The sequence below is a fragment of the Coregonus clupeaformis genome, unplaced genomic scaffold (assembly GCF_020615455.1).
Source record: "Coregonus clupeaformis isolate EN_2021a unplaced genomic scaffold, ASM2061545v1 scaf0005, whole genome shotgun sequence".
NCBI lineage: Eukaryota > Metazoa > Chordata > Actinopteri > Salmoniformes > Salmonidae > Coregonus > Coregonus clupeaformis.
Window position 1 is genome coordinate 1,361,514 of NW_025533460.1, and position 17,015 is coordinate 1,378,528.

The 17,015-nt window shown below is 44.0% G+C and overlaps 1 protein-coding gene across 1 annotated transcript in view; it reads right to left on the reverse strand.

Annotated features, from left to right (window-relative positions):
- The window catches only part of LOC121577847 (LIM domain and actin-binding protein 1-like), a 43,595-nt gene that overhangs the window by 5,802 nt on the left and 20,778 nt on the right, over positions 1-17,015 (reverse strand). Inside the window, exon 5 of the mRNA XM_041891787.2 lies at positions 4,073-4,127. Within this exon, the coding sequence (XP_041747721.2) occupies positions 4,073-4,127 (55 nt within the window). The remainder of the gene's footprint in view (positions 1-4,072; positions 4,128-17,015) is intronic.

Sequence of the window (17,015 nt, forward strand, 5' to 3'; positions counted from 1 at the left end):
ACAGGTCCTTCAGTTGCCTAAACGCCCCGTCTGCCTCAGCCGACCACTGCAAACGCACCGGACCCCCCTTTAGCAGGGAGGTGATGGGAGCTGCTACCTGTCCAAAACCCCGGATAAACCTCCGGTAGTAATTGGCAAAACCCAAAAACCGCTGCACCTCCTTAACCGTGGTGGGAGTCTGCCAATTACGCACGGCTGAAACGCGGTCAACCTCCATCTCCACCCCTGACGCGGACAACCGATGGCCCAGGAAGGAGATGGACTCCTGGAAAAACAGGCATTTCTCTGCCTTCACATACAAGTCATGCTCCAACAGCCTACCCAACACTCGACGCACCAGGGCCACATGATCGGCTCGTGTAGAAGAGTATACTAGAATGTCGTCAATATACACCACTACACCCTGCCCATGCAAATCCCGGAAGATCTCGTCCACAAATGATTGGAAGACTGAAGGAGCATTCATTAACCCGTATGGCATGACGAGATACTCATAGTGACCCAAGGTGGTACTAAATGCTGTTTTCCATTCATCTCCCTCCCTAATGGGCACCAGGTTGTAGGCGCTCCTGAGATCCAATTTTGTGAAGAAGCGCGCTCCGTGTAATGACTCCGTCATACTCGCAATCAGAGGGAGAGGATAACTGTATTTAACAGTGATCTGATTGAGACTACGGTAATCAATACACGGGCGCAAACCTCCATCCTTCTTCTTCACAAAAAAGAAACTCGAGGACGCAGGAGAAGTGGAGGGCCGTATGTATCCCTGTCTCAGAGACTCGCGATGTATGTCTCCATCGCCGCCGTCTCCTCTTGGAGACAGAGGATACACATGACTCACGCGAAAGTGCAGCACCTGCCTGGAGGTCTATCGCACAATCCCCCTGTCTATGAGGTGGCAATCGCGTCGCCCTCTTCTTACTGAACACGAGTGCCAAATCATCATACTCAAGAGGAATGTGCAGTGCAGGCATTTGGTTCGGACTTTCCACCGTGGTCGCCCCTACGGAAACACCTATACACCGCCCGACACACTGATCAGACCACTCCCTGAGAGCCCTCTGTTGCCACGAAATGGTGGGGTCATGAGAGATTAACCAAGGAAGCCCCAGCACCACGGGAAACGCAGGAGAGTCGATCAGATACAACTGTATGATCTCCTCATGACCCCCCTGCGTCTTCATCTTTAGTGGCGCTGTGACCTCCCTAATTAAACCTGATCCCAACGGACGGCTATCTAGGGCATGAATAGGAAAAGGCACATCTACTGGTAGGAGGGGAATCCCTAACTTAACACAGAAATTACGATCAATAAAATTCCCAGCTGCGCCTGAATCGACTAGCGCCTTATGCTGGGAATGAGATGAAACCTGGGGAAATTCGACTTGAATACACAGGTGGACAACAGAGAGCTCTGGGTGAGTTGGGCGCCTACTCACCTGAAATGACTCATCAGTGCGTGACCTGTTGCCTCGATCCCCAGGAGACCCTCCCCAGCACTGAGCCGCAGTGTGTCCTCTACGGCCACAGTTGGTGCAGAGGACGGCCTCCCTCCGGGTCTCTCTCCTCCTCTCTCTAGCGCCAGCAACCCCGAGCTCCATAGGGCTCGGCTCGGAGGTACTGGGAGATGGAATGGACGGCCCCAACTCCGGACGTCCGCGGGTAGCCAGCAGGGTAACCAGACGGATCGACATGTCCACCAACTGATCGAAGCTTAGATTGGTGTCCCTGCAGGCCAACTCTCGGCGAACGTCCTCTCGTAGGCTGCACCGATAGTGGTCGATGAGGGCCCTCTCATTCCACCCCGCATTAGCCGCTAGAGTCCGGAAGTCCAGGGCGAACTCTTGTGCGCTCCTCTTCCCCTGTCGGAGGTGGAACAGACGCTCCCCCGCCGCTTTACCCTCTGGGGGATGATCGAAAACCGCCCTGAAGCGGCGGGAGAACTCTGCGTAGCTGATGGTGGCGGCGTCTATTCCCCTCCATTCGGCATTGGCCCACTCCAACGCCTTGCCGGATAGACAGGAGATGAGGGCGGAGACGCTCTCGTATCCCGAGGGCGCCGGGTGTATGGTTGCCAGGTAGAGTTCCACTTGAAGTAGGAAAGCCTGACACCCGGCTGCGGTGCCATCATATGCCCTCGGGAGCGAGAGCCGAATCCCACTGGACTCCGGAGATGGTACGATGGGGCTGGCCGATGGTGGTGGTAATGTAGGAGGAGGTGTGGGCAAGCCTCCTCTTTCCCATCGGCTCAGAGTGTCCATCACATCTTGCATGGCGGTGTCGAGTCTACGGATCATGGCGTCCTGGCTGCTGACCCGATCCTCCAGCGACTCGGTCACCACCGCTGGTCCTGCTGACTACATGGGTGGTGTGTTATTCTGTCAGACTGGGGTGATGTGTATGCGGCAGTGAAGTCAGGCGCAGGACACAGAGGATCAGGAATGACTACTTTACTTCCAGTAATACGCACAAAAACAAAAGTCTCCAACACTAGAGGAGTAAAACGCGGAGTGCGTAAAATAACGAGCTAGCAATGCCAAACATACGACAGGACAAAAGGACAATAACACACAAAGGCAAACATAAAACAAGGGAACTTATATGTTACATAATCAATACAAAATAAGAAACAGGTGTACAAACTAGACAACACAAGACACACACCGAAACATCGATCGGCAGTAGCTAGTACTCCGGGGACGACGAACGCCGAAGCCTGCCCGAGCAAGGAGGAGGAGCAGCCTCGGCGGCATCCGTGACACCTACATTAGCTACTATGAAAACAAGATGGGAAAAAACTGTCCTACATTAGCTACTATGAAAAAAAACTGGGGAAAGGGTATATAAAAGCTGCCAAAAGTTTATGACTTCAGTAAATAAAGCTGGTATTTTTAGATGGAGCACAGTGCCCTCACAATGAATTGACACACTGTTCTGCCACACAGTTCAACCACAGCTCTTCTAAAAAATAAAAAATAAAAATAAATAAACCTGCACTCGTCTTTTCCTACTAAATCAAATCTAATTTTATTTTGTCACGTGCCGAATTCAACAGGTGTAGACCTTACAGTGAAATGCTTACTTACAAGTCCTTAACCAACAATGCAGGTTTAAGAAAGAATACCAACAACAACAAAAAATCAAAAAAACGTTTTTTATTAAATAATACGAAATAAAAGTTACAAATAATTAAATAGCAGCAGTAAAAATAACAATAGCAAGGCTATATACGGGTCAATGTACCGAGTCAATGTGCGGGGGCACCGATTATTCGAGGTAATTGAGGTAATATGTACATGTAGGTAGAGTTATTCAAGTGACTATGCATAGATAATAAACAGAGAGTAGCAGCAGCGTGGGGGGGGGCAATGCAAATAGTCTGGGTAGCCATTTGATTAGATGTTATTGAGTCTTATGGCTTGGGGGTAGAAGCGGTTTAGAAGCCTCTTGGACCTAGACTTGGCACTCCGGTACCGCTTGCCGTGCGGTAGCAGAGAGAACAGTCTATGACTATGGTGGCTGTAGTCTTTGACAATTTTTAGCGCCTTCCTCTGACACCGCCTGGTATATAGGTCCTGGATGGCAGGAAGCTTGGCCCCAGTGATGTACTGGGCCGTACGCACTACCCTCTGTAGTGCCTTGCGGTCGGAGGCCGAGCAGTTGCCATACCAGGCAGTGATGCAACCAGTCAGGATGCTCTCGATAGTGCCAGAGCCATTGTCAGACAGGACTAGCACCAACTTTGCTGATAATTACTTTATTGGGGGAAAATGTACTTACTATGACTGTGACCACCTAGCTATCTTAAGATTAATGCACTAACTGTAAGTCGCTCTGGATAAGAGTGTCAGCTAAATGACTAAAATGTAAAATGTTGCACCCGTGGATAAAAAAAAATCTGTCTGAATGCAAACCCTGCATCCTCATCTGTAACATTCATGGATAGAATGAGTGCACTCTCTGCATGGGATCCTTTGTCAGTTGGTGCCTAGTGGTGGTGATATCAGCTGTGACCTCAGAATTTGATTATACTGTATGGGTCTAGTGCAGTGTGTGTGTGCTCATGCATTACCTCCTAGTCTCTGGTCCATGTCCTCGGAGGAGCTGCTGTGTAGTCCCGTGTTCACCTGGATGATAACATAGGGGTCAAGGGTCAGGGTTCAGTTTATTCCACAACCTCAGACAGGACTTGTACAATGTCGTCCTGCTTTCTCTACTTCCATCTATCTCTAAGCCTTAGTTTGTCGGCCTCTGCTTTGCTACCCATATCTACACTCAGACAACATTAAGCCACCCCATCATTGGTCACTCTTGACCACCCACCAACACCTCCCTTATCTCACAATGGTTTGGCCCATCGACATCAAAGCCAGTTCCTGCATATTCTTTACATTACAATGAGCCACTGATGGTTTCTTAAACAAATCCCTATTCACACTGGCACACACAAACAACACACATACCCATTTGGGGCATGTTCTATTCCCCCCACACACACCTTGCTCTAGACCTAATCAAATAACAAGCATTCACATCAGTGATTAATCTAATTTGCCCAAGAGATAGACTGATAACAGTAAGGAACACTTTACAGTTAAACACCAAAACAATCACCAAATATCTATGGTGATATCAGATTTCATAAGAAGCTCAATTGTCTCAAGTTGCTGAAACATTTCTAACTTGAACAAGATGGTGAATTTACTGCATTCGGCAAATTTTGGACAGCAGATGCAATGAATTCTACAGCTAAACTCAATCCTGTATGTTTTTAACAAAGCATTACGCATAATATGTAGTTCATCATGGAAAATAAACAAATATGACAAGACAAACTTCATAGAAGTAAAATACTTCTAGCACCACACAACGGATATAAACCGTGTAATGAACCACATAATGACTTACCAGAAAGTCAAGGGAGATGCACCCCCTACACCACCACTAACCACACACACACTACTGTATGTACACATACTGTATGGGTGCGGACACGTGTACACAGTGTTCATCCCCTAATAAGCTCAAGAGCCAGAGCCATTGTCAGACAGGACTGTCTGTCCCCCCACCAACTCCACCATGACACAGCCACTCTACCCACTAATATGCACACACACCCAGCCTCCACACCAGTAGGCTATACACACTTAAATCACACACCCCTTAACCTACAAAACACTGAAGACGCCCAGTCATAATTCCCTAAGATTGTAAGTACAGATGGGCTGGGGAGAAGGGTCACAACAGGGAGAAGGGTCACAACAGATGGGTTGGGAAGAAGGGTCTTTCTGTTGCCAAAGGAGCTCTATCTCTATCAAAGCCTATTCCCCCTCAGGAGACTGAAAAGATTTGGCATGGGTCCTCAGATCCTCAAAAAATTCTACAGCTGCACCATCGAGAGCATCCTGACTGGTTGCATCACCGCCTGGTATGGCAACTGCTTGGCCTCCGACCGCAAGGCACTACAGAGGGTAGTGCGTACGGCCCAGTACATCACTGGGGCCAAGCTTCCTGCCATCCAGGACCTCTATACCAGGCGGTGTCAGAGGAAGGCCCTCAAAATTGTCAGTAAGCATTTCATCATGGAAAATAATTGTAAGTAAGCATTTCACTGTAATGTCTGCACCTGTTGTATTCGGCGCATGTGACCAATACAATTTGATTTGATGTGATTTGATTTGATCTTGGTGGCCTCTGGTACATTCTAATGCCTTGATTCCATCTGAAATACACAGCAAAATTATTGAACACCTTATCGAGTTTACCTCCCAGATTGGAAAACTTTGTTGTAGTATTCAAATCTAATTGTATTTGTCACATGCTTAGTAAACAACAGACTAACAGGGAAATGCTTACTTTTGTATTTATTTTTGTATTTATTCTGGATCCCCATTAGCTGCTGCTACATACAATAAAACAATACATAACACAGCACAGTATTACACACTACTCTACCATGACATATCTACAATACAAAATCGAGAATACAGCAAAAGGACAATATTAAAATGTACTGTATGTGTGTGCAGTGTGCATGTGTTTGCAAATGCTGTATGTGTGGCCTTTACAGGCCCCTCCCAACGATGCAGAGAGAAAAATAACGTAAAAATAATAACACGATGAATAAACACAATGAGTAACAATAACTTGGCTATATACACCGGCACAAGCACTGAGTTGATATGCAGGGGAATGAGGCTACCGGGGCAGACATGCAAATACAGGCAGGGGCAAAGTCACTAGGCAACAGGAGGATAGACAATAAGCGGTAGCAGCAGCGATAGGTCAAAATAGTTTGTGCAAAAGGGTATTGTGTAGAAAGACATGACATTACAATTTAAATCACTGAAAATGTATGAATTCAGTGTATTGTTAGTTGTTTTGGATATTGTTTAGGTCTAGGCCTATAATGATTAGGACTATTTTCTACCTAAGAGAACATGAAACCTTTAACCTGTCTTCTCTTGAGATTAAAGTCTTATTCACAGTTTGCAAGATATGAATTGCTACAATGATGTTTGTTCTTCAAATTATGTATTTTATTAAAACAGAAAAATGAAATAGCCAACATTATCTTGAAAATTAAAATAAAAGGTTTTGTTTTTCCAGTTTTCCTAGTTTCTTCTTAGGTTTTCACTCTCAAAAATCACACTTCAAAAAAATAGAAAATCAACAAAGTTGGATGTTCTAAGTCCACAACAATGCTTAAACCACATCAGGAGACCACTTTTGAGCTCTGGGAAAAATCAGAGAATTTTAGATTTTTGGGTGTAGTTATTTATGGTCCCATGTTTCGTGAGTTGAAATAAAAGATCCCATACATTTTCCATATGCACAAAAAGCTTATTTCTCTCCAATTCTGTGCGCACATTTGTTTACATCCCTGTTAGTGTGCATTTCTCCTTTGCCAAGATAATCCATTCATCTGAAGGTGTGGCATATCAAGAAGCTGATTAAACAGCATGATCATTACACAGGTGCACCTTGTGCTGGGGACAATAAAAGGCCACTCTGAAATGTACAGTTTTGCCACACAACACAATGCTACAGATGTCTCAAGTTTTGATGGAGCGTGCAATTGGCATGCTGACTGCAGGAATGTCCACCAGAGCTGTTATCAGATAATTTAATGTTCATTTCTCAACCATAAGAATTTATTTAAATTGACTGTATCTCAGTAAAATTGTTGAAATTATTGCATGTTGCGTTTATATTTTTGTTCAGTATAGTAAGGGTTACATGGAGAAAATTAGACCTCTCTGAAATGAAAATGGATGGCCCTCCCTTCAGCAAAATACACTGCTCAAAAAAATAAAAGGGAACACTAAAATAACACATCCTAGATCTGAATGAATGAAATAATCTTATTAAATACTTTTTTTTAAATAATAATAAATAATAATAATATGCCATTTAGCAGACGCTTTTATCCAAAGCGACTTACAGTCATGCGTGCATACATTTTTTTTGTGTATGGGTGGTCCCGGGGATCGAACCCACTACCTTGGCGTTACAAGCGCCGTGCTCTACCAGCTGAGCATACATAGTTGAATGTGCTGACAACAAAATCACACAAAAATTATCAATGGAAATCAAATGTATCAACCCATGGAGGTCTGGATTTGGAGTCACCCTCAAAATTAAAGTGGAAAACCACACTACAGGCTGATCCAACTTTGATGTAATGTCCTTAAAACAAGTCAAAATGAGGCTCAGTAGTGTGTGTGGCCTCCACGTGCCTGTATGACTTCCCTACAACGCCTGGGCATGCTCCTGATGAGGTGGCGGATGGTCTCCTGAGGGATCTCTTCACAGACCTGGACTAAAGCATCCGCCAACTCCTGGACAGTCTGTGGTGCAACGTGGCATTGGTGGATGGAGCGAGACATGATGTCCCAGATGTGCTCAATTGGATTCAGGTCTGGGGAACGGGCGGGCCAGTCCATAGCATCAATGCCTTCCTCTTGCAGGAACTGCTGACACACTCCAGCCACATGAGGTCTAGCATTTTCTTGCATTAGGAGGAACCCAGGGCCAACCGCACCAGCATATGGTCTCACAAGGGGTCTGAGGATCTCATCTCGGTAACTAATGGCAGTCAGGCTACCTCTGGCGAGCACATGGAGGGCTGTGCGGCCCCCAAAGAAATGCCACCCCACACCATGACTGACCCACCGCCAAACCGGTCATGCTGGAGGATGTTGCAGGCAGCAGAACGTTCTCCACGGCGTCTCCAGACTCTGTCACGTCTGTCACATGTGCTCAGTGTGAACCTGCTTTCATCTGTGAAGAGCACAGGGTGCCAGTGGCGAATTTGCCAATCTTGGTGTTCTCTGGCAAATGCCAAACGTCCTGCACGGTGTTGGGCTGTAAGCACTACCCCCACCTGTGGACGTCGGGCCCTCATACCACCCTCATGGAGTCTGTTTCTGACCGTTTAAGCAGACACATGCACATTTGTGGCCTGCTGGAGGTCATTTTGCAGGGCTCTGGCAGTGCTCCTCCTGCTCCTCCTTGCACAAAGGCGGAGGTAGCAGTCCTGCTGCTGGGTTGTTGCCCTCCTACGGCCTCCTCCACATCTCCTGATGTACTGGCCTGTCTCCTGGTAGCGCCTCCATGCTCTGGACACTACGCTGACAGACACAGCAAACCTTCTTCCCACAGCTCGCATTGATGTACCATCCTAGATGAGCTGCACTACCTGAGCCACTTGTGTGGGTTGTAGACTCCGTCTCATGCTACCACTAGAGTGAAAGCACCGCCAGCATTCAAAAGTGACCAAAACATCAGCCAGGAAGCATAGGAACTGAGAAGTGGTCTGTGGTCACCAACTGCAAAACCAGTCCTTTATTGGGGGTGTCCTGCTAATTGCTTATAATCTCCACCTGTTGTCTATTCCATTTGCACAACATCATGTGAAATGTATTGTCAATCAGTGTTGCTTCCTAAGTGGACAGTTTGATTTCACAGAAGTGTGATTGACTTGGAGTTACATTGTGTTGTTTAAGTGTTCCCTTTATTTTTTTCAGCAGTGTATATTTGACCTAAACCCTGAACAAAACAAAACAAAAACTCCCCGATACCCAAAATAATATTTAAAACAAAGTGGATTGCAGAGAACAAGTCTACCGTTTACCCTCACTTCTTGGACAGACCAGAGCCTTAGATATGCAGTTTTAGAAAATGTTCTTTGTCCTGTAAGCATTACATGGCAACGCAGGAATTTTGATAGCACACAGGGCTGCGGGCCAGAATGATGTGGGTTTGCAGACCACCATGGACAAGAATAGGGGTAGAAAGATCTCCTTTATATTAAAAGCATTGCATGAACCTATCATTGTATTTCCGAGAATAAAATTGCCTATTATAAACATTTCATGCAATTCTACATCATTTTACATATTAGCAAAATCTTTTTAATACCACACACATTTCTGAAATGACAGGCTAAGAATGGACAGAGAAATAGGCCTATGTGTTCATCTTATCATACTTCTCCAATGTCAAATCAGTGCGTCTTATTTGCAACAAAACTTTGAGCATGGTAATTTCAAAGGTTAGGCCTACCCTTCCACCCCAGACAGAGTAGGCCTACCGACGCAGAAACATTTAAGCTTTAACTGCTGGCTACTCTTCTTCTGTGGATGAACCCAATGAGAGAAGGTCACAAGTGTTTCCCTGCAAGCTGTTTGGGTTTAAACATCTTCTATTGTACAGAAAGTTAATAGCTTAATCAATTGATAGTGACAGAATTAGATTACTTCCCAAGCAAAGTCAATTTTTTGGCTCTTCGGCTATAGAAGGTTGTAGCTCAGCCTCTGAATGTTAAAGAAAGGAAACAATGATATCCCCATATGTATCGGAGTCTTTCCCTAGTATTTTACACGTGGGTTCTAGCATAAAGCATCGTGGACCAAAGCGCTGTTATTTTATCAATCAAATTAGTGTTATTTTCTTCAAAATCTTAAGCTAACAAGGGGTAGGCCTGTGCTTTTTGCCATTTTCTTTAATAAAAAAGTAAGCCTATGGCATACCCTCTCATACCCCCTCAATTCGAGTCTTGGTTTTAACTTAACAGCCCTTCACTGACATGGAGGTAGGCTATTTAAAGAGTCCATGGTGGGTGGAGGAATTGACCAACAAATCTATGGATATAGCAGCCTATAGCCTAATTTAATCTGTCAAACAGGTATGCCTACCTCTTATTTCTTAAATAGGAAGAAATAGGCTCCAACACAAAGCCCTCTTGTTGTTAGTAAAGTCTAATTGAAATGAAGACTGTTAAAATGAATTATGCCTACTCAAATTTGCCTACTTTCAGCACCATGAGCTGTCTTATTTCCGATTGACTGTGCTGCGGCTGCTGCTTCAAGTTTCAGGACCACAATGTAAGTTACTGGAATCTGGCTTATTGTGAGGTCAATAACTCTGATAAATATATCACGGGCAAGAAACATATTGTTTTTAATCAAATCTATTATAGTAGTAGCAAGCTATCAAAGTTGACCTCCGGTCCTCCTTCTCATCTTCACGCTCTCCTTCCCCAACTGAACAGAACATAGGCTAGTCCACGCATTTTTTGGACAAGGCCTAATCAAAATGATTTTCGGAAGAAGCCTTTGACTCTCCTCCTGAACTGCCAGCGTACCCTAGACAGTACAGCCATTGGTTTGACAGCACACAAAAACGTTTTTGATCAGCAAGAGCAGAGCAGTCTGGGGCTCAGGGTTGGAATATCCATTGCAGTGTGTAATGCAGCCTAGTTTTATTTACACCATAAAAGCAGCTATCTTAGATTGATTGAGACCACACTATAGGCGCACTTGATATTGTGTGTCCAGCGGAGAACCAGAGATGAGGGGGGGAATTGGGCATACATCGATATATAGCCTAATAAGCAACTTAATCTTAAACACTGAGAAATATAGAAATTTCATCAATTACAAATTACATGATCCTCCCCTGGGCTAGATTAAAAAAAAATACTAAACCCTCCCCTTGACTGAAATGGAAAAAAGCATGACCCTTCCCCATTTTCCTCACGGTAATCATTCTGTCAATTTCGATCCATCCCTTACCCTTTAATTCAAGAGCGCATCCTAGCAAGAGGCTGTTGTTTATCGGGGGTTTTGTAGCACACATGATGGTAGAGTTTGCTAAACAAATACCCACTGGATTGATTAAAATAATCATGATATCATTCTGCTAGGTAAGCATAGGCTACTTTGTAGTTAACTTTTAATTGAGAAGGTTTTGGGGAAAACGTTTCCATCTACCAGAATACCTTTCATTAGCATCATCGCCTAATTGTAATATTTGGATCAGAATTAGGCTCTCCACTACCTTTTGTCCCTGCAGTGATGATTCACCATCTTCATCAAATGTTTTCATAATTTATCTGCAGATAATCGCCAAAAAGTCCTAGGCCTACCGGTAGCCTATGCAAATTAGGGAGCCAAATGAATGGATCTCTCCGATGCGATTCGGTAGGCTACACTGACTGACTAGAGGAGAGTCACTCACTTTACGCCTCGATCAGACCGACAGATTCATTGCATCAATGCTGCATAATAAATTCTGCAGCCAAACTTTTTTCATTATGTAGGCTAATCCAAAATGTTTACTGAATATGTGAGCAACAAAAGTTCAACATTCACCTTTTGCTACTATTTCTGTCAAGTCTACGTATACAATTTGATGCATACATTGGATAAATCCAATGTGTGCACCACACAGAACCCACTGCAGCTGTCTCTGCAACACAATGCTGCAAGACAAATGCAACATTCCATTAGAAATGAATGTACTTCTGGTGTACCAAAATGCAATGATGCTGTCGATCTAATCTAGGCATTAGCGTCACTGTCTGCCAAGCCCCGACCAGAGTATGTGAGCGGAGCGGAGCGGAGCGGAGCGGAGCTGGAGCGGAGCTGGAGCGGAGCAAGGAGTGGAGCGTGCCCAATTTGACTGGAGTGTCGAGCGAGTTTCCCAAAGGCTGGAGCGTCGGCCTTCTCGCCCGCTCCAATTTCGCTCCAGTAGAGCTCACTTCACGAGCTCAGGGCATGCCCGGCCCAGCATGCATTTGTAGTCTACTTGTGTGCTGCTATAGCCCCTTGCTTTAGCTACTGTCATCAAGTATGATAAATATTTTCATAAAGAAACTGATAAAACACACAGGTGAAAAACCAAGGTGACTTACAAAGATTAGGACCAAGAGCAAGAGAGGGAGTGTTATGATGTAGTGTCCACAATTAGTCATCGCGGAATCTGAAAAGACCTGTATCCCGAAAGTATGATGGTGTACTACGTGCACATGCTAACAGAAAGGAGCGAGGTGGTTAGCAAGCTAAGTGTCATTGTAGCAAAGTATTTACAAACAAAAAAACAGATCTCTTAAAAGTTTCGTTCATTTACGTTCTATTATCTATGCAATAGGCCATCATTGATTTTGGCCCAATAGGCCTGGCATATTGCCTCTTTCAATGAGCTTTCTGTTTTGATAGGGTTATTTTACCTCAAATCCTTTAGGCCTACCTACAGAAAAATACAAAAACAACTATGCATCATGCCCAGCCTGACAAGAGTGGCCCGAAGGGTGTTTAGCATCCCCAGTAGCTCTGCAAGTGCGGAGAGGGTACTGTATTCTCCGCTGTTGGCCTGCTCTCCAGGCACCATTGCATGAGCCTGAAGTCAGACGTGTTTCTAAAAATGAATTCAAAGGCATTTTTCATTTAATTTTAGGTAAGTCACAGCCTATTTGTGCAATTTATAGACTATAATGACTTAATACAACAAAATGTTGTTTAAATCCTGAGAGCTTAATGTCCCTGCCAGCCTAGTGTGTCGCACTCACAAATGCTTCTTAAATGTATTTCTTTGTAGGCTATAGCCTAAATAATTCATTCTCATTCCTTCTTAGGCTACCTGTCTGGCTCTTGACCTATTTAGAGTGTTTATACAGTGGGGAAAAAAATTATTTAGTCAGCCACCAATTGTGCAAGTTCTCCCACTTAAAAAGATGAGAGAGGCCTGTAATTTTCATCATAGGTACACGTCAACTATGACAGACAAAATCAGAAAAAAAATTCCAGAAAATCACATTGTAGGATTTTTAATGAATTTATTTGCACATTATGGTGGAAAATAAGTATTTGGTCAATAACAAAAGTTTCTCAATACTTTGTTATATACCCTTTGTTGGCAATGACACAGGTCAAACGTTTTCTGTAAGTCTTCACAAGGTTTTCACACACTGTTGCTGGTATTTTGGCCCATTCCTCCATGCAGATCTCCTCTAGAGCAGTGATGTTTTGGGGCTGTCGCTGGGCAACACGGACTTTCAACTCCCTCCAAAGATTTTCTATGGGGTTGAGATCTGGACACTGGCTAGGCCACTCCAGGACCTTGAAATGCTTCTTACGAAGCCACTCCTTCGTTGCCCGGGCGGTGTGTTTGGGATCATTGTCATGCTGAAAGACCCAGCCATGTTTCATCTTCAATGCCCTTGCTGATGGAAGGAGGTTTTCACTCAAAATCTCACGATACATGGCCCCATTCATTCTTTCCTTTACACGGATCAGTCGTCCTGGTCCCTTTGCAGAAAAACAGCCCCAAAGCATGATGTTTCGACCCCCATGCTTCACAGTAGGTATGGTGTTCTTTGGATGCAACTCAGCATTCTTTGTCCTCCAAACACGACGAGTTGAGTTTTTACCAAAAAGTTCTATTTTGGTTTCATCTGACCATATGACATTCTCCCAATCCTCTTCTGGATCATCCAAATGCACTCTAGCAAACTTCAGACGGGCCTGGACATGTACTGGCTTAAGCAGGGGGACACGTCTGGCACTGCAGGGATTTGAGTCCCTGGCGGCGTAGTGTGTTACTGATGGTAGGCTTTGTTACTTTGGTCCCAGCTCTCTGCAGGTCATTCACTAGGTCCCCCCGTGTGGTTCTGGGATTTTTGCTCACCGTTCTTGTGATCATTTTGACCCCACGGGGTGAGATCTTGCGTGGAGCCCCAGATCAAGGGAGATTATCAGTGGTCTTGTATGTCTTCCATTTCCTAATAATTGCTCCCACAGTTGATTTCTTCAAACCAAGCTGCTTACCTATTGCAGATTCAGTCTTCCCAGCCTGGTGCAGGTCTACAATTTTGTTTCTGGTGTCCTTTGACAGCTCTTTGGTCTTGGCCATAGTGGAGTTTGGAGTGTGACTGTTTGAGGTTGTGGACAGGTGTCTTTTATACTGATAACAAGTTCAAACAGGTGCCATTAATACAGGTAATGAGTGGAGGACAGAGGAGCCTCTTAAAGAAGAAGTTACAGGTCTGTGAGAGCCAGTAATCTTGCTTGTTTGTAGGTGACCAAATACTTATTTTCCACCATCATTTGCAAATAAATTCATAAAAAATCCTACAATGTGATTTTCTGGATTTTTTTTATCAATTTGTCTGTCATAGTTGACGTGTACCTATGATGAAAATTACAGGCCTCTCTCATCTTTTTAAGTGGGAGAACTTGCACAATTGGTGGCTGACTAAATTCTTTTTTTCCCCACTGTAAATTTGACTCATTTCAGGAAACTAGGCGTATGTCGCACGTCACTACTTCACAGGAGAGCCATTTGAACGTAAACTTAAAAAAAATATATCAAAATGTGTTTTTTTGCATAAATGTGAACTTTCATGTACCTTAATAACAAACTTGTATGCCATCTGTAAATACGAATACAATTGTTAAATTACGAGCCTAGTTGGTTTAGCCACAGAAAAAGACAGCAACCTTCCCGCTAGCCATAATTGAGTGGGCTGGACATGCCGAGAGATGAGTTTGGATTGGCCTGCCATGTAGCACGCACCTGTCTATTTGAGCTGGTCAGCATGTGTAGCTAATCCTGTCTAATGCTTTAAAAAATATATATTGCGTAGTAGAACTGCATAAGTGTTGCTCTCCACTTTCTGGAGGACCGAGTTTTGAAATCAGTGGAATTAGGTTATGATAGCTAAGGAGATGGAGAAAACACCTGTCTCCGGATGACATCTCAAACTAAGGGCAACCATGGCATCTGTGACAGAGGGAGAAGCGTCCATCCATGTACACTGGTAAGATAGTCTAGCTAGCTACATTTTATATTTATATTTCTAATTTAGTCAGAAAGTCATTTTCATTTCAAGTTAAAGTGACTGTTAGCTAGCTAGCTAACGTTAGCTGGCTGGCTGGCTCGCTAGCTAACGTTACGTGTATGATCTGTGTAGTAATATTATTCGTATCTCAGAGCCATTTGCTTTGCTAGTTATAGCCTAATGTTAGCTAGCTAACATTGAACCTGTTTGGTTAGCTACCTGCAAATTCATGCAGGGTAGTAACGTCATGAGTTGGGATTATGTTTAATTGTTTAGCTAGCAAGCTACATGTCTAAACAAAAGACTCCACTATGCAAGTATCCATTTCAATAAAATGTTCATGATGTCACTGCGACACGACAGCTGTTGATAGACGTAGCTAGTAAATTCGCTTTGGCTATCTACTCCGATTTCAGCACACTCTCGTCTGAGTGTGCCAGAGTGCAGAATAACTGACGGATTTACGAAAGCGCAACACCCGTTGAATATGGCCGGTGTCAGTAAACGTTGGCAAAAAATAGTAAATGATTGCCAGCAGCACAGTTGCAGCCACCAATGCTCTGGATAACATAGAAACAGCCTAACCAGCTCTGCTAGGGCGAGTAAAATGGTCAGAGTGAGCTGTTCTCTCATTTGTCTGGAAGTAGCTAGCAAGCTAGCTAATGTTAGCCAGTTAGCTTGGGTGCTTGACTGCTGTTGTTAGGACAGAACGCTCAGATCAACCCTTAAAGAGATGGGTGGGGCTAAAGCTTAAGAGGGTGTGAACGATGCTGAATGTGTGTAGACAAAGAAGAGCTCTCAGTAGCTGTACCAAAACATTCAAAAGGCAATTTTCTCAAAAGTGAGATTACAAGTTGATCAACTTTCAAAGCAGAATTACTTTCCCATTGTTCCTCAACTGTAGTGTATGATATACCATTTTCTAGTCTCTACTTTTATCCAATGTAATAAACACCTTTTCAAATTTTGCTACATAAGACCGAATCGAGCCGGTCAGTCACGTTGTTTAATACGACATGCAGCCCATTTGAAATGTTGAGCGCTTCTTAGTCACCTTTTCCTGATGTTTATTCAAATATTTTTCATTCAAATCATATGGTTTGGTTTCAATGCTTCAAAACCAAATTGTAGGTCCAGGTACTCACAAAAATAGATGGTTGTTGGTTAAATTGTGATTTTAATCAATGGAGCGAATTTGGAGCGGCAGTTTTTTTTCCTGTGAGCGAGGAGCGGTTCTTAGCATGAGTGATGAGCGGGATTTCCGACCGCTCAACTCCACTCACATACTCTGGCCCCGACATCCTAGGAAAGGAAACCTAGGAAATCCTTTGGTTTACTTGTGCCGATGCGATACCATGGACATATATCACGTTGCATGATTTATGAATGACAAAGGGATATAGGAGATCGACTTTATTCAGTCAGTTCGACCCCTTTTATAAACTAGTCAACACTTGCTGTTCAGTTGTCAATCAACGCACAGTAAATAGCCTACTATGCGCCACGACTCCGCGTGTCTGGCTATGTGAAACATGCAAAAGAAAATGAATGAATGTGTCAGAAAACAATAATTAGGCTAAGTCGTGGATTTCGACTCATTGTTACCACGTACATTACATTGGACGTGCAAGTTCACGAGCATCATGCACTCTCCCTCCGTGTAAAGAAATTAGAGGGAAAGAGGGAAGGAGAATTCCAAAAGGTGGGTCTTTGAAAATATGTTATGTAAGAGCAGAGGACAATGATATGGCCTATAGTTTACTGAGGAGGACAGTTTGAGGAAGAAACACCTGATTCCATTGCAATCCAAACTATGTGCCAATAACTAAATGTTGGGCTAATAGACCAAAACAACAACCAAGCAAAGAGGCATCAGTCATTTTAGAGAGAG